The sequence below is a fragment of the Ammospiza caudacuta genome, chromosome 4, assembly GCF_027887145.1.
Source record: "Ammospiza caudacuta isolate bAmmCau1 chromosome 4, bAmmCau1.pri, whole genome shotgun sequence".
Taxonomy (NCBI): domain Eukaryota; kingdom Metazoa; phylum Chordata; class Aves; order Passeriformes; family Passerellidae; genus Ammospiza; species Ammospiza caudacuta.
Genome location: NC_080596.1, coordinates 71,513,837 through 71,532,094, shown reverse-complemented (window position 1 = coordinate 71,532,094; position 18,258 = coordinate 71,513,837). Strand labels below are relative to the sequence as shown.

General features: G+C 47.3%; 1 protein-coding gene across 1 annotated transcript in view; it reads right to left on the bottom strand.

Annotated features, from left to right (window-relative positions):
- EXOC6B (exocyst complex component 6B) overlaps positions 1-18,258 on the bottom strand; it is a 291,158-nt gene that overhangs the window by 141,320 nt on the left and 131,580 nt on the right. The window contains exons 7-8 of the mRNA XM_058804404.1: positions 16,640-16,816; positions 8,272-8,340 (exon numbers count right to left, since the gene is read on the bottom strand). Of these exons, the coding sequence (XP_058660387.1) occupies positions 8,272-8,340; positions 16,640-16,816 (246 nt within the window). The remainder of the gene's footprint in view (positions 1-8,271; positions 8,341-16,639; positions 16,817-18,258) is intronic.

Below are 18,258 nucleotides of genomic sequence, written 5' to 3'. Positions count from 1 at the left end.
GGGTGGGGAGGGAGTGGGAGCCCCCCTGCCCAACCCCATCCCAAAAAAGCAGGAAAAGGAGGATTGGGGCAGGCAGCACCAGCAGCAGCACACCTGTGAGAGGAATTGCAGTGATTTAAGTGCAGGGCTGGCAGGAGAGCAGGATCCACAGGATCCTGCATTTCCAATGGAATCTGCTCCATGTGGCCAGCCCAGGTGGGAATTCCACAGGCTCACCTTGAGCCCAGGGACCCCTGAGCAGCTCCTGTAGCAAAACCTTGTGATTCCAGCGATAACCCCAAAAGAAAACCTTGTTTCTATTCCCAAGGCTGTGCTGGCTGGGCACTAAGAGACACAAAAGTTGTCCTTCCCTAAAATTCCCAAGGAGAGCTGTTCCAAAAGGATACAGACTATCCACCCTGACAAGATATTCCTCCATGGATTGTTTGCAGTAAAAAAAAAAAGGTTATTATTAACTGTACTTTTTTTTTTTTTTTTTACCTTTTTAATGCACTTTGTGCATCAAAGCAGCTCGAGGGTTGGGGGAGAGGCAGCACAGATAAAAATGTCAGTGCTGAGATAGGACAAATTTATAGTAAATCCCTGTCAGCTCCCATTTATCTAAATTATCCAGCTCTGGATTCTCCAGAAATCCTTCAGCAGCTCCAGCTTTTTGGGCTGTTTTTACCTCAGAATCCGCTCCCTTTTTCTTTCTGCCTTGTTGCCTGTGTTTTTGGACACTTGTTCTTTCCCCTAAAATGACCCCTTTGTAGCTGGGATCAAAGAGCTGGGAGTGTCAATCCCAGTGTCTTCAGGAACATGTGAAGAACCTCAAAGTAATTGGGAAGCAATTAGCACCGAGCTAAAAAAACCCACCCCGCCGAGGCAGAGCCTAAATGAGCACTAACAGGCACCAGCCCCGCTCAGGGAAGGGTTTAAGGGACTTAAATCACCCTCAGCTGCCTCCTGACAACTTTTTGGGAGCACCTTCAGTGCAGCCCACTCTGCCTTGAGTTTTTTTGGCTTATTTTAATTTTTATTTCATTCCTTTCTGCTTTGGGTTCACTCTTTGCTTTCTGCCTCGCTGCAGCTTAGGGGAAACATGAAACACAAAACTGCTTTTCATTTTCTGTTGTGTAAAGCAAAGCCATCCCATGTCTTGGCCTGGAAATCCAAGGCACCCAGCAGCTGCTGAGATGCTCCTGCAGATAAACCAGCTGGCCCAGGCCTCACCTCTCCCCCTTTATTTTGGATATTGATCAAAGCAGCCCTGGCATTACACAGATTTTGGTCAGAGGCAACATAAAAGATCGACCCCTCCATGGTGAAATCACGTTCTGGGTCTGTTCTTTAGGTCACAATTCTTTATTTATTGCCATTTTCCACAGCTCCTCTGCCAGCAGGGGATGAAGCTGGTGCCACCAGCCCAGGCTGCAGGTGAATGGCTGAGATAGGCCAGGGCTGCTGAGCTCGGCCTGGGCTGGGCTTAGGGCAAAGGGTCAGCTCAGACTAGGCCAGGGCTTGCCCAACTGATCCTGAAATTCCCATTTTAGACTTTCTGCCAGTCCCTCTCCTTAAATCGTTTGCAGATTCCCAGGCTGGTTTGGGAGGGAGGCACCCTGAAGATTTTGGGATGTTTTGTTTGGTATCTGCATAAATTCAAACTCTTCCCACTCCCTCAGGCAGCCCCTTCCTACCGAGGAAAGGAATTGGGATGAACAATCCCATAAAACATCCCAGGACAGCCTGGGATGGCTGAACAGAAATGGCTGAACAGAACCTGGGCTGGGCTCAGGGCTCAGTATCAGTTCAAACCAGGCCAGACCTCAGCCAACTGACCCCAAAATTCTCATGTCCTAGACTTGCTGCCAGTGCCCTCCTTAAATAATCTGCAGATTCCCAGACTGGTTTGGGATGGAGGCCCTCTGAAGAGTTTGGGATGTTTTGTTTGTTATCTGCATAGATCCATGTGCATCTCCCCCTCAGGACAGTGTCAGGCAGCCCCTTCCTTCCCAGGAAAGGAACTGGGATGAACAATCCCATAAAACATCCCAGGACAGCCTGAAATGGCTGAACAGAGCCTGGGCTGGGCTTAGGGCTCAGGATCAGCTCAAACCAGGCCGGGCCTTGCCCAACTGATCCTGAAATTTCCATCTTAGACTTTCTGCCAGTCCCTCTCCTTAAATCATTCACAGATTCCCAGACTGGTTTGGAATGGAGGCACCCTAAAGATTTTGGGATGCTTTATCCCAGATCTGCAGAAATCCAAGCTTTCCCCTCTCCCATCTCTCCCCTTAGGCAGCCCCTTCCTCCCCAGGAAAGGAACTGGGATGAACAATCTCATAAAACATCCCAGGAGAGCCTGAAATGGCTGAACAGAACCTGGGCTGGACTTGGGGCTCAGGATCAGCTCAAACCAGGCCAGACCTCAACCATCTGATCCTGAAATTCCCATCTTTGGATTTGCTGCCAGTCACTCTCGTGGGGTGGGTGGGAAATCATTCACAGATTCCCAGGCTGGTTTAGGATGGAGGCACCCTAAAGAAGTTGGGATATTTTATCCCAGCCCTGCAGAAATCCAAACCCTTCCCATGCTCATCTCTCTCTGAGGCAGGCCCTTCCTCCCCAGGAAGGGAATTGGGATGAACAATCCCATAAACCATCCCAGGAGAGCCCGTCCTGCCCCACAGCCACCACCACGCCAAGGTCCAGCTCTCAATTAACCCCCGCCTGACCTTCCTTCACTTTCTTTCCCCCTGCTCTGCCCTTCCTGCCAAAGTTCAGCGTTTCCTGGAAAAGTCTCCGTGCCTGTTGGATGTTGTCCTTCGCCTTGGTTGCCGAGGGAAGGATTTGCAGGATTTACAGGTGCCTGGCCCCCTCTGGAAGCCCATGACCGCGGGCTGACCCCCCGGTACAATATGTGAACTCCTGCCCTGCTGATAAGGCTGCCAGATAGGAGCAGGAGTTTGCAAATAATCCTTTGGGAATTTATAAGCAGCGCAGCCATAAAACCGAGGTGACTGGAAGGTCGATTTCACTAAAAATAATAAATATCTCAATGTTTATTCAACGTGGGCCTTTTTAACTGCAGGCCAAGCTCTGAGATAACGCCATTGTAAATGACAAATATTGGGAGTTTTGGGGAACTATTACATTATGATCCTTCCGTCTGACACTGCCGGGGCCGTTCCCTCGATGCTGTGCAGGATCTCTGACATTGCTCCACCCGAGCTGGGCCTAGAGAGCGAGGCCAGGATTCAGGCTCAGGTCAGCAAAAGGGCAATTTGCTGCTCTGAAGGTTTTTCTCCTGCTCCTGGCTCCCTAAAACACCTTCCCTAGAGCTGAGCTCTGGTTTCTGCTCGTTGTTAGTTCTTGTTCCTGGTTGTAGGGTCTGGGCTGGGAATGAACAGGAGGAATGGGAGCAGGCACAGGGATAGGAATGGGAACAGGGATAGGAATGGCAGCAGGGACAGGAATGGCAGCAGGGACAGGAGTGGGAGCAGGGACAGGGGAGGGAGCAGGGACAGGAGTGGGAGCAGGGACAGGAGTGGGAGCAGGGACAGGAGTGGGAGCAGGGACAGGAATGGGAGCAGGGGCTGGTCCCAGCTCAGGGTGGGGATGGAGCTGCTGGCACTGGACCCCTGCCCTGCTTGAATCTCTCCATAGAATCCCTGAGGTTGGAAAAACCCTCAGGGACTGAATCCAACCATCCCCAGCCCTGTGTGCCCAAGTGATGCCTCCGGTTTGAGCTTTTCTATTTTTCACATTCTGTGCTGCTTTAGTGTGTGGGTCTGGGTTCACATTATGGGATGGTGAGCTCTGTGCACAGAGCAGGGAGACAAAACAATTCCTGCTCCAGCTGGGGACCAAGGACAAATGACCCAAATCTCAAGAGCACAAACACCGTGGGCTGGAGAGAGAAAAACAAGCAGGGTGGGACTGCATGGGCTAAAGCTGCAATGGGACAATGAACTGCAAGATGCAAATGGAGATAAAAGGGAGAGACCCCAGGAGCACTCATGCATTTTGGGACCATTTTGGTCCATCTTGGCTCATTCTGGGACCATTTTGGTTCATCTTGGGTTCATTTTGGGACCATTTTGGTTCATCTTGGGTGCATCCCTGGCTGGGCTCTTGCGCTGCCCCAGGTGGATCCATGGAGGAGATCCTTTTAACCAATCCCTGCTTTATTCTTTAATTGTCTGGTCTCTGCTCTAGCTCAGCCTCCCCAAGGCATCACAAGGGCCAGATCCCTGCAGGGATCAGGACTGCTGGAAAACCCTTTCCACAAAGGAATTTTCTCAGTATCCAACCTAAACTTCCCCTGGCCATTGCCTCTTATCCCATCACATGTTCCCCCTGTCCCTTGTAGGGACACCACCACTCATCCCCTGCACCATTCCCACCTCCAGAAGAAGAAAATCCCACCCAGATCCATCCCTTGGATCTGCCGCTTCCCCTGACACATTTCTGAGGATCAATCCCTTTTTCTGATTAGAAAGACAACAAAAATCCCCAATGCAGAGACAAACCCATTTCTGTTATGTGAAGCAAAGCAATTCCATGTCTTGGCCTTGAAATCCATGGAATGCAACCATTTGGAATGTTCAAAACTGCCCCATCCACCAGCAGAACCTGCTGACCCTCCTCAGAACACCTTTGCGGACAACCACACCAGCAAATCCATAATAAATCCAAATTAAATCTACAATAAATCCAAATTAAATCCGAATTAAATCCAAATTTAGTCCATATTAAATCCAAATTATTTGTACATAATAAACCCATAATAAACTCATATTAAATCCATATAAAATCCATATCAAACCCACACCCTCGACTCAAACCAAGGCCTGGCAGTCCCTCCGATAGGATTCCCAATCTCGTCTCCACAATCCCTGTTTCTCCCTGAAGTTTCCCCAAACAAAGTGGCACTTTCAGCCCCCCCAGCCTTTCAGCTCCCTCCTAATTCCCAATTAACAAACTCCTGCTCCAGCTCCCAGCTCCACCTGGAGCACTGGGATTTTCCTCCAAGATAAACACAGCCATGCATTTTGGGGAGGGGAACTTCTCATTCCAAGAAAATCTCAAGGCGACGTGGCCAAATGACCTAATTATGAACAGATGAGGGGCACAAAAAGATGTTTTATAGGAACGGGGCTTCTGACAGTTCCTTTCCTTCAGCAAACCCGTGTGGATTGCTGGGGACGCTGGGAAACTGGGAAACAATTCCCTCTGCAGGCTGGGAAGGGAGGAGAGCTGGCAACACAGAGCTCCTTTCATCTCCTGCCTGGGATCTGGGCTGCCCAACCACAGGGGAAGAGCCCCAAAACGGCTCCTGGGCTCCAGTGGCCCTGGAAAAGGGATGCAGGTTCCCTGGAATGGCAGATTCAGGGCATGGATACTCCTGGAAGCATCCCTAAAATGGAAAATTGGAGGGAGAGCTCCACAGGTTCCCTGGATCAAGAAATTCAAGGCTCAGATGCATCCCCAAAATTAAAATTTTGAGGGTGAGTTCCCAAGGCCCTGGAAAAGGGATGAGACTCCACAAGTTCCTTGGAATGGCAGATTCAGGGCTTGGATGCTGCTGGAAGCATTCCAAAAATTCAGGGTTGGAGGACAAATTCTAAATATCCCTAGAAAGGGATGAGACTCCACAGGTTCTTTGGATCAGGACATTCAAGGCTCAGATGCATCCCCAAAATTAAAATTTGGAGGGTGAGCTCCTAAGGCACCAGAAAAGAGATGAGACTCCACAAGTTCCTTGGAATGGTACATTGAAGACTTGGATGCAACCCTGAAATTCAGAGTTGGAGGGTGAGATCCAAAGGCCATGGAAAAGGGATGAGACTCCATAAGTTCCTTGAAATGGAATATCCAGGGCTTGGATGCTCCTGGAAACATCTTCAAAATTCAAAGTTGGAGGGTGAACTCCAAATGTCCCTAGAAAGGGATGAGGCTCCACGGGTTCCTTGGATCAGGAAATTCAAGTCTCGGATGCATCCCCAAAATTAAAATTTGGAGGGTGAGCTCCCAGGGCCCTGGAAAAGGGATGCGGGTTCCTTGGAATGGCAAAATCAAGGCCTGGAAGTTGCTAGAAGCATCCCTGAAACCCAGAGTTGGAGCATGAGTTCCAAAGGTCTCTAAAAAGGGATGAGGCTCCACAGGTTCCTTGGATCAGGAAATTCAAGGCTCAGATGCATCCCTGAAATTCAGAGTTGGAGGGTGAAATCCAAATGGAACATTGAAGGCTTGGATTCATCCCCAAAATTAAAATTTGGAGGGTGAGCTCCCAAGGCCCTGAAAAAGGGAAGAGACTCCATAAGTTCCTTGGGTTCAGGACTTGGATGATCCTGGAAACATCCTCAAAATTCAAAGCTGGAGGATGAACTCCCAATGTCTCTAAAAAGACATGAGGCTCCACAGGTTCCTTGGATCAGGAGATTTAAGGCTTGGATGCTGCTGGAAGCATCCTAAAAATTCCCAGTTCAAATTTGGAGGATGAGGTCCAAAAGTTCCTTATCTGCCCTCCTTATAAATGAGTATTTTTAAAAATCCACGTACTCAGAATTCCCAAGAGCCAGCCTGTGGAAACCGGAGCTCTCTGGGACAGCTCCAAGGAACCATTTTTGTTTAAAAACCAAACTCCTGGCACAATCTGTGGGAATTTTTCCCTCAGGAATCTCAGAGTGATCCGGGCAATGGTGGATTTGGGGATGGCAGCAAAGCTGCTCCTGTCAGACAGAGCTGGCGGAGCAGGGAAGGTCTCCAGGGTGCAGCAAATTATCAATTTCTGAGGAATTCCTGCCCAAAACTCCTCCTTTTCCATGGAATAGTGAAATTACCGTGGCTAAAGAAGAATCCTTGGAGAAAACAGCATTGGAATCTGACCAATTCCTGCCCAAAACTCTCCCATTTTTCAGGGAATAACTAAATTGCTGCATCCAAAGAGGAATTTTTGAGGAAATAGTATCAGAATCCACCAATTCCACCCCAAAACTCTCTAATTTTAATGGAATAATGAAGTTAACAAATCCAAAGAATTCTTGGAGAAGATGGTATCAGAATCCAACCAATTCCTGCCCAAAGTTCTCCCATTTTGATGGAATAACTAAGTCAATGAATCCAAAGAATTCTTGGAGAAAATGGTATCAGAATCCAACCAATTCCAGCCCCAAACTCTCCCATTTTCAATGAAAAAGGAAACTAATGCATCCAAAGGGGAATTCTTGGAGAAAACAGCATCAGATTCCAACCAATTCCTCCCCAAAACTCCTCCATTCCAATGGAATAATGAAATTCCTGCACCCAAAGAGGAATTCTTGGAGGAAACAATGTCAGAATCCAACCAATTCCTGCCCAAATTTCTCCTATTTCAATGGAATAATGAAGTCCACGAATCCAAAGAATTCTCAGAGATAATGGTATCAAGAATCAAATCATTTCCTGCCCAAAACTCTTCCATTTCCATGGAATATGGAAATTACTGCATCCAAAAAAGGTATTGTTGGAGCAAACACATCAGAATCCAACCAATTCCTTCCCAAAACTCTCCACTTCCTACAGAATAACAAAATTACTGAATACAAAGAAGAAATCTTGGAGGAAACAGCATCAGACTCCAACCAATTCCTGCCCAAAACTCCTCCATTCCCATGGAATAACAAAATTCTTGCATTCAAAGAGGAATTCTTGGAGAAAACAATGTCAGAATCCACCCAATTCTTCCCCAAATTTCTCCCTTTTCAATGGTATAATGAAGTTCATGAATCCAAAGAATTCTCAGAGATAATGGCATCAAGAATCCAAAAACTTCCTGCCCAAAATTCCTCCATTTCCAAGGAATAAGGGAATTACTGATCCAAAGAGGAATTCTTGGAGCAAATAATGTCAGAATCCAACCAATTCCTCTCCAGATTTCTCCCATTTCAATGGAATAATGATGTTCATGGATCCAAAGATGAATTCTTGGAGAAAACAGCATCAGATTCCAACCAATTCCTGCCCAAAATTTGTCCATTCCCATGGAATAACAAAATTCCTGCCTCCAAAGAGGAATTATTGGAGAAAACCCAACAACCAAGAAATATAAACACATGAAAAATTCCAGATTTGGGACAGGAGGAAATTCCCTTTGCATTTCTGTGCCCTGCATGAAGGAATTCCTCAGATTTTCCCCAAATCCATCCTTCCCTGGATTTTTCCTCCCACAGGGATGCACATCCCAGGATGAAGAAGGGAGGGGCAGATCCATGGAATTCCCCAAAGCAGGAAAATCCCGGATTCACTCACCAGGACAGAGTAGATGTGGAGGCATCGATAGACCGGGGAGAAATCCACCAAATCCTGGGCTCCAGGCACCTGAAACGGGGAGAAAAATCCATTAAAAACGTGGGAAACTCACCAAAAATCCATGGGTGAGGAAGCAAAACTGCAAAAAAATGAATTATTGATAAGTGGAGCACGAAAATATCACAGACCGACAAGTGAAACCCTAAAAAAAATCACATTTAAATAAGTTTATCGATCAAAAAAATCATATTTAGGTGAACGAAACTATTAAAAAAATCAAATTTCAATGTGTCCCTAAAAAATTCCATCTATGTGTGTACAAGTCATAAAAATTTCATTTATAAATAAGCAGAACTGCAAAAAATTTAAATATGGGTACACGGAACTCTAAAACAAATGAAACCCTAAAAAAATCACATTTAAATAAGTTTATCACTCAAAAAAATCATACTTAGGTGAATGAAACTATAAAAAAAAATTTAAATAAGCATCACTCTAAAAAATCCCATCTAGGTGAGTGCAAGTCATAAAAATTTCATTTATAAATAACAGAACTGCAAAAAATTTAAATATGGGCAAGTGGAATTCTAAAATATCACAGAGAGACAAGTGAAATCCTAAAAAAAAAAAATCACATTTAAATAAGTTTGTCACCCCAAAAAAAATCATATTTAGGTGAATGAAACTATAAAAAAAATCAAATTTAAGTAAGAGTCACTAAAAATCCCATCTACATGAGTACAAGTCATAAAAATTTCATTTATAAATCAGTAGAATGGCAAAAAAATGAAATATGGACAAGTGGAATTCGAAAATATCACAATGAAACAACTGAAATCCTAAAAAAAACAAAGATAAATGAAAGCCAGTCAAAAAAAATCACATTTAGGGAAGTGTAGCTCTAAAAAAATTAAATTTAAATGAGCATCAGTCCAAAAATTCCCATCCGGGTGAGTGCAGTTCCTGAAAATTCCATGGGTAAATAAGGATAACTGAAAAAAAAACTAAATATGGGCAAGCAAAAGAGTAAAATAGCACATGGAGAGAAGTGAAATCTTCCAAAAAATCAAATTTAAATGAAAGTCACTCTAAAAAATCACATTTGGGTAAATGAAATTATAAAAAAATCATATAAATAATATTTGTTTTATCATAAATTATGTAAAAATATAATTTATCAAAATATTTTGTAAGAATTCTATAAATTTGTGTCACTCCAAAATGCCAATTTTAGGTGAGTGCAACTCTAAAAAATTCAAATTTAAATCAATCCCACGCTAAAAAAAAAATCACATTTAGGAAAATGAAACACTAAAAAATTCACATCTAAATCAGTGTAACTCCAAAAAAATCACTTTTGGGTGAGTGTAGATCTAAAAATTTCCAACTTAAATAAATTCCATCCTAAAAAATCACATTTAGATGGGTTCAACTCTAAGAAATATCATAAATTAATGCCACTCTAAGAAATCCAATTTAGGTGAATGAAACTATAAAAAAATCACATCTAGATCAATGTATCTAAAAAAAATTTCTGATTTTAAAAATGCTAATATTAAATGTGTCACTCAAAAAAATCACTTTTAGCTGAGGACAGTTCTAAAAACTAAAATATAAAGAAATTCCACTCTCAAAAATCACATTTAGGCAAATGAAACTATAAAAAAAATCACATCTAAATAGGTGTAACTCCAAAAAAAATCACTTTAGGGGTTGCAACTCTAAAAAATTCAAGTTTAAATCAATTCCATGCTAAAAATCACTTTTAGATGAATATAATTCTAAAAAAATCAAAAAGAACTAAATTCCACTATAAAAAAATCAATTTAGGCAAATGAAACTGTAAGAAATCACATCTATATAAGTGTAACTAAAAAAAAAACAAACACTTTTAGGAGAGTGCAACTCTAAAAATTTAAATTTAAATAAATTCCACTCTAAAAAAATCACTTTTAAGTGAATATAACTCTAAAACATTAAAATAGAACCAAATTCCACTCTAAAAAAAAACACTTTTAGATAAATATAAATCAAAAAAAATCAAATATAAATAAATTCCACTCTAAAAAAATCAGTTTCAGTTGAATTTAACTCTAAAAAAAAAATCCCATTTAAATAAGTTTATAACACCAAAATATCATTTCTAGGTGAGAGCAGCTCCAACACCAGTGGGTCATGGGCAAAGCCAGGATTCCAAGTAAGGAAAAATTCCATTTAATTCCTGGGATCTCCCCAAATATTCTGATTTTTCAGGCCTTGGAAGCAGGAAAATGCCCTTTAATGTTGGGTTTTGCTCCACTGAAATCCCACGGAACGCTGGGAATCATTCCAGGCCCAGAATCCAAGGGATGCTGGCACCACCCATGCAACAAAAAGTGGGAAAAAAGGCAAAAAAAGGGCAAAAAAACCCAAGTAATTATTTGGATTTTGCTTGAAAGTCCCATTTGGGTTTGATTTTTCCTGGTTTTTTCCCTTGGGAAGGGAATTAGGGCTGGGTGGGATCAGAGGGGGAATTTCCATTTTGCATTCTTTGGGGATGCTCCCCTGGCTCTCCTTGGGGGCTGGAAGCTCCGGCACCCCAAATCCCAGGAAAAGGGAGGGTTCTGTGGGAATGGGGTGGGAAAAGGGCAGGGATGGAAGGGCTAAGGAGAGCCCTGGAAATGGGGTGGGTTTGGGGTTTTAGTGAGGCTGGAGGGGAGCTCGGGGCTCAGGGAGGATTCCCAATCCCAAAGAGCACTGGGAAGGGGCCTGGAGGCTCCTCAGGAGGGATGGGAAGGGAAAACTGGGATTGGGATGAACTCCTCCATGAGGGGGAAATGGAGCTGGTAAAGGATTGCAGGGTAAGAGGGAAATCAATCCTGACTGGAGCTGAAATGGGGGAATCCCAGGATCCCAAACTGGTTTGGGATGGGAGGGATTCTAATGGAGGAGCTCTGAGGTGATCCAGGATGGGATTCCCACACCTGCACCCTCAGGATTTGGTGGGATAAACTCCTCTGTGAGGTGGAACTGGAGCTGTTAAAGGATCACAGGGTGAGGGGAAAATCAGTCCTGGCTGGGGCTGAAATGGGGGATCCCAGGATCACAGACAGGTTTGGGATGGTTTGGGATCCCTTAATGGCCATCCTGAGGTGATCCCAGTGCTGCAGGATGGGATTCCCACACCTGCACCCTCAGGATTTTGTGGGATAAACTCCTCTGTGATGAGGAACTGGAGTGAAAGAATCTCCTCCATGCAAGGAAAATCAGATCTCAGCACTGCAGAGGGGCCTGGCTAGAGCTGAAATGGGGGATCCCAGGATCCCAGGCTGGTTTGGGATGAGAGGAACCCTAACTGGGGCAGCCCAAGGTGATTCAGGATGGGATTCCACATCTGTACCCTCAGGATTTTGTGGGATAAACTCCTCAAAGTGGTGGAACTGGAGCTGTTAAAGGATTGCAAGGTGTGAGGGAAATCAGTCCTGGCTTGAAATGAAATGGGGGACCCCAGGATTGGTTTGGGATGGGGGATACCAAAACAAACCAGGCTGGTTTGGGATGGGAGGGACCCTAACTGGGGAACCCTGAGGTGATGCAGGATGGGATTCCCACATCTGCACCCTCAGGATTTTGTGGGATAAATTCCTCTGTGGGGTGGAAATGGAGCTGGTAAAGGATCACAGGGTGAGAGGGAAATCAGTCCTGGCTGGAGCTGAAATGGGGGATCCCAGGATCACAGACAGGTTTGGGATGGTTTGGGATCCCTTAATGGCCATCCTGAGGTGATCCCAGTGCTGCAGGATGGGATTCCCACACCTGCCCCCTCAGGATTTTGTGGGATAAACTCCTTTGTGAGGGGGGAATGGAGCTGGTAAAGGATCACAGGGTGTGAGGGAAATCAGTCCTGGCTGGAGCTGAAATGGGGGATGCTAGGATCCCAGACTGGTTTGGGATGGGAGTAACCTTAAAGCCCATCCTGAAGTGATCCAGGATGGGATTCCCACACCTGCACTGCCTCTGGAGCTGTTCTTGGAGCAGCCTGGGATGGTGGAAGTGTCCCTGGCCATGGCAGGGCTGCAATGGGATGGGATTTTGTGGGATAAACTCCTCTCTGACATGGAACTGGAGTGAAAGAATTCCCTCTTGGGAATTCCTTCTTGGGAAGGAATTCCTGGCGGGGCTGGAATTGCCAGATTTGCTGTGGCTGCCCCTGGATCCCTGGCAGTGTCCAAGGCCAGGCTGGATTCCCCTGGGACAGTGGGAGCTGTCCCTACCCACAGGAATTGATGATTTTTAAGGTCACTTCCATCCCAAGCCATTCCATGATTCCATGGAATTCTCCCTCTGCCTGGATTAACACATCACACAATGATCCTGATCTCACATTCACAAATTCAGGTGTTTATCTGCTATTTCAACATTCAGACACATCTAAAAATTCCCTGAATTTAGCCCTGAAGAAGTGCCTGCATTTCCTGAGCCAGAGCTGCACTGCCAGCGCTCCCAACAATCCATAAATCCATAAATCCCTGATTTTTGGGACGTGCCGATGCCACGGGAGCTCGGGCTGCCCCAGGCCAGGACTGATGGCTCCCCTGCCACCTCCTCTAGCCCAATCATGGTTTTTATTCTTCTTGATTTCCAGAACAAAGGATTTATTCATCTTATCCCAAAATTTCCCAGTCCACACAACATCAACCTCCCAATTTCATTCCCAAATCCTGCAGCAGGCACGTTCCCAGAGCTGGGAGCAGGGCAGGGCTCTGGAAACACCCAAATCCCTCTTGCAAGTGGGGTTAAACAATCCTGCAGCTCATTTAACCCCTGCAAGGCCAGTTTGCCATGGAAACTGCTGCCCTGGCTGCCACCAGCACAGGGATGGCTCAGGGTTTAGGGGAGCTTTGCTCTGGGTTTGGATAATTTGGGATAGGAGGGTTAATTTGGGATAGAAGAGTTAATTTGGGATGCAAGAGTTAATTTGGGATAGGAAGGTTAATTTAGGATGCAGGGGTTAATTTGGGATACAAGAGTTATTTTGGGATGCAAGGGGTTAATTTGGGACACAAGGGTTAATCTGGGATAGGAGAGTTAATTTGGGATGCAAGAGTTAATTTGGGATATGAAGTTAATTCGGGATAGGAAGGTTAACTTGGGATAGGAGGGTTAATGTGGGGTAGAAGGGTTAATTTGGGATATAAGGGTTAATTTGGGATGCAAGGGTTAATTTGGGATATGAGGGTTAATGTGGGATAGAAGGATTAATTTGGGATGCAAGGGTTAATTTGGGATCTGAGGGTTTGGACCTTGGTGGGTTTTGGTGCAGAAGCAGGACACGAACACAGGTTCTGTCCCTCAGTGAGGACAGGTTCTGTCCCTCCAGACTGGAACACCAGGAATTCGAGAGGAGCCAAATCCATGGATTTCGGAAACAACCCAGAGTCCCACTGATGGGAACCCATGGATGAGCTGGGGCCCAGGGACACGGGACAGGACACAGAACCCACAGGGCTCCACTCCAGGACAGGGCATGGAGCAGCTGACACAAACATTCCATAATTGTCCCTAAAACTCCACTGCTGCCCCCAGCCACAGCTCCGCTCCAATCCAGCTTTGGAGCCCTTGGGAAAAGGATCTGGAGCTGCTGGAGAGAGCCCAGGGGACATCAGGGAGCTGGAGACAGAGCTGGGAATGTTCACCTGGAGAAAGGAAGGCTCCAGGCAGAGCTCAGAGTCCCCCCTGAGCCTCCTTTGCTCCAGGTTGAGCCCCTTCCCAGCTCTCTCAGGGATTCTGCAGCCCCTTCCCAGCTCCTTCAGGAGTTCTCAGCACCTTCCCAGCTCCAATCCCTTCCCTGGGCACGCTCCAGCCCTTCCAGGTCTCTCTTGTCATGCAGAGCCCAAAATTGGAATGGCTTCATTTCCACTGGAAAGGTTTTTTTGGCCAATAAATCAATAATTTTCTTTGCAAAAAGAACAAATCCCCAGGAGGATTCACTCTGGTGACCCAGGGACAGGGAATGCCTGGAGCAGTTCCAGGGCTGGATTTCAGGGAAAGGTTTCTCATCCAGAGGGTGCTGGCACTGCCCAGGCTGCCCAGGGAATGGGCAGAGCCCTGAGGCTGCCAGAGCTCCAGGAGCATTGGGACAGAGCTCCAGGGATGGCCAGGGTAGGATTTTGGGGGGTCTGGGCAGGGACAGGGCTGGATGGATGATCCCTGTGGATCCCCTTCCATCCAGGAGATTCCCTGATTCTATGAGCAAGGAACACGGGGAACTCAAAGCTGATCAGGAACAAACTGCTCGCTTTTCTCTCCCACATGGGATCTCCTCCATGGGGCTGTTCCATGGGATCTTCTCCATGGGATATTCCCCATGAGATCTCCTCCCTGGGGCTTCTTCATGGGATCTCCTCCATGGCATTTCCTCCATGGGGCTCGTCCATGGCGTCTCCTCCATGGGGGCTTTTCCATGGGATCTCCTCCATGGCATCTCCTCCATGGGCTATTCCCTATGGGATTTCCTCCACTGGATCTCCTCCACAGGATCTCCTCCATGAGGCTTGTCCATGGGGGCTCCTCCATGGGATCTCCTCCATGAGATATTCCCCATGGCATCTCCTCCATGGGGGATTTCTTCCATGACATCTCCTCCATGGCATCTCCTCCATGGGGGCTGTTCCAAGGGATCTCCTCCATTCGATCTCCTCCACAAGATCTCCTCCATGGTATATTCCCCATGGGGACTCCCCCATGGCATCTCCTCCAGGACACCTGGCCAGGTGCACCCGGGGGTCCCATGGCTGCTGCCCCTCCCCCTGTGCTGTTCATCACCACAGACAGCAGCCCCTGCCCACCGTGGGACAGGGACTGGGACAGGACAGCCCCTCCTGCCCATCCCCACTGCAGGGTCACCCCTGGGAGGTCACCAAAGGGCCACCACACCCAGAGGTGGGATTCACCTGCCTGAGACAGGCCAGAACCATGGAATCATGGAATGGATTTGGGTGGGAAGGGACCTTAAATACCATCTGGATCCAACTCCGGGGACACCTCCCACTGTCCCAGGCAGATCCAAGCCCCAGTGTCCAACCTGGCCTTGGGCACTGCCAGGGATCCAGGGGCAGCCACAGCAAATCTGGCAATTCCAGCACAGCCCCTGCCCACCCTCCCAGACAGCAATTCCTTGCCAAGATCCCAGCCCAATCTCCTCTTTCCCAGTGGGAGCCATTCCCTGTGTCCTGTCCCTCTGTCCCTTGTCCCCAGTCCCTCTCCAGCTCTCCTGGAGCCCCTGCAGGCCCTGCCAGGGGCTCTGACCTCTGCCTGGAGCCTTCCCTTCTCCAGGAGAACATTCCCAGCCCTCTCAGCCTGGCTCCAGCCCTGGTCCCTCATTCCATGCTGCTGTAGGAATGTGGAGCCCCCCCAGAGGGTCCCAGAGCAGGCCCCAGGAGGGCTCAGGGCTGACCCCACAATTCCATCCCCATGGAGGAAGGTGTGACCTCGCTCCGCTCTGGATGCACAGCAGCCATGGAAAGGAGGAAATGGATTTGCAGCAAGAAAACAAAGCCCAAATCACTTGAACAACCCCAATTTCAAATTTCCAGCTTGTCCTTGATCCCCTCCATGTCTGCCCAGGGACTGTCACGGACAGGGTTGCAAACACCCCCCAGCCCAGGGACTGGTTGCAACTGAAAAGATCATTTTCCTGACAAAAGAGGCATCAACAAGTGAGAAAAACCATCCAGAGGAGCAGAGAGAACTTCCCAAAGTTCTTCCCATCCAGACAGAACTTCCCAAAAGGTCCAGAACATGGCTGCATCCCAAGGAATGATGGACACATCCAAAGGTTCAATTCCCCAGGTCCTGCGCTGCAGCTCTGGATCTCTGAGCTGCCTTTCCTGACACATGGGGCTCAATTCCATGGGAAACATCCCAAATTCCAGGTGAACCAGCACTGGGAGGAAGGAAAACCCAACACCATCCCCAGGTTATGTGGTTCCCAAAACCCTCTGTCAGGTGCCAGCAAGCTGCAGCAGGAAGGGAAGAAGGGAGCACATCAAGGAATTCAAATTTCCATCCTGACACAGTCCCTTATCCAAAGACAAACCAGGACAAAGGAAAAGGCCAAAAATCAAGTTATGGAGCCATGTTTCCATAAGGGATGGATGTTCTCCAGCAGCACCAAGGTGCTGGGACAAACTGGGGTGGGCATTTCCCAATCCTTGGCCTCTCTACTGAGCCCAGGAATGGGAATAGGGATAAAACCACAAAATAACCAAATCTGGAGACACATCCCACATTCTCCAGCCTCTTCTGCACCTTCAGGACTCCCCCACGAGCAAGGAGCAAACCTCTTGAGACACCACAGGCACCCTACACCACCCAGTTTAGTGTTTACCTCTTCCTCCTCATCCTCATCCTCCACATCCAGGATCCCCGAATCCTGCTCCGACATGGGGCTGGTGTTCTTCACCTCCAGCTCAGAGCTGGCGCTGAATTCCTTCTTGGATTTCTTTCCCCCGCCAATCCTGGGCTGCTGGGACACGATGTTGTCCAGGTTCCTCTGCTGCTGTGCCTAGGAGCAAACACAGATTCCACCTGGGGTTTCACTTGGTTTTCAGGCACGAGGAGCAGCCAGCCCTGAACGGGGACAAAGGAGGCCGGAGGCGCCACGCGCTCAGCGGAATTCCGACACGTCGCCTTTCCCCCCGAGCCAGATATTCCCAGATCCATTTGCAAAGCAGGCCAGGGATTATGCAACAATCCAAACACGCTCCTGACTCTTTCCAAATCCCAGCGCCCCGGCCCCCGTGCTGCCACATTGATCCGTTTACGGCCCAGCTGCGGCGATATTGGCCCACGGGCCATGTGGTGACTGTCACAGGGACCTCCTGAACCGCTGGGTTTGTTCCTCTTTCCCAGCCGTGGCGGCACAAAACATTCCACATCTGGACCCCAGAGGTTCCTGAAAGCATTTTTGTGGGAGCCCAGAAGGGTTTAATTGCGCATTGCTGATGTGCGGAACGAGCTGTAAAAGGTGCTCAAGGAAAACGTGCTGGAAGCAACGGGATGGAGGGCTGGGAACACACCGAGTTATTCCAGGGGTTCTGGGGTAGTCTGGCAGCTGAGGTCACACTGTGCCCTCCTGCAAAAATTCCACTGTTTTTCCTTTGATATGGAGCACAATAATCAACAGGAAAAATTGTTCAGCCCCACTTGTTCAGGAGCTGATCAAGTTCAAACCCAAGGGCAAGGAATGGGAACGGCACCAGCACACAAAGGGTCAAATCCCAGCCAAAATCAGGGGAAAAGGCCAATCCCATGGATGTGGCCCTGCTGAACATGTGGGTTTGTGAGCTGGTGTAACTGGAAAACAAACACTCGGAAAACATGGAATTTATACAGATTTAGACACAGATTTAGAGGATTCTTCCCTGTATTATGCTGTGGATTTTTGATGTATCAGGAGACAGGTATGTGGGAATCATGGAATCACAGACAGGATCTTCAGGATCCTCTCATTCCATGGGCAAGGACACTTTCCACAAGCCCAGGTAGCCTCTGGACATTCTGGAATTCCAGGATTCTCTGAGGTGGCAAAAGGGGCTCATCCCCTTTCCTATGGGAATGTGGCAGCCTGGATTTAGAAGGAAGCAGGAAAACCATTAAACCTGTTGGAGATTCAACTGTCAGCAACACCAAGAGAATTAAACATTATTAATTACTATTAAAAATCTCTAATTATTAATTCCTTCTTCTACCTGAACTGCAAAGAACACAGAGTGTGCTTAATCTGTGTGCAAACCTCCCAGATTATTTCCTTTTCAAAACTTGGAAGTTTTAACATCCCACCAAAAATAATTCAGGAGTAGCTTTGATTTTTGCCAGCCTGGAAATCCCTTTGGAATCTCCCCTTGGGAACCAAAACCCCACCAGGGACTGAGCACTGGATAATTCCTACACCTGAGGAATACTGAAATCCAAGCATGGCATGAAGACGCCATTCCTTGGAAGATC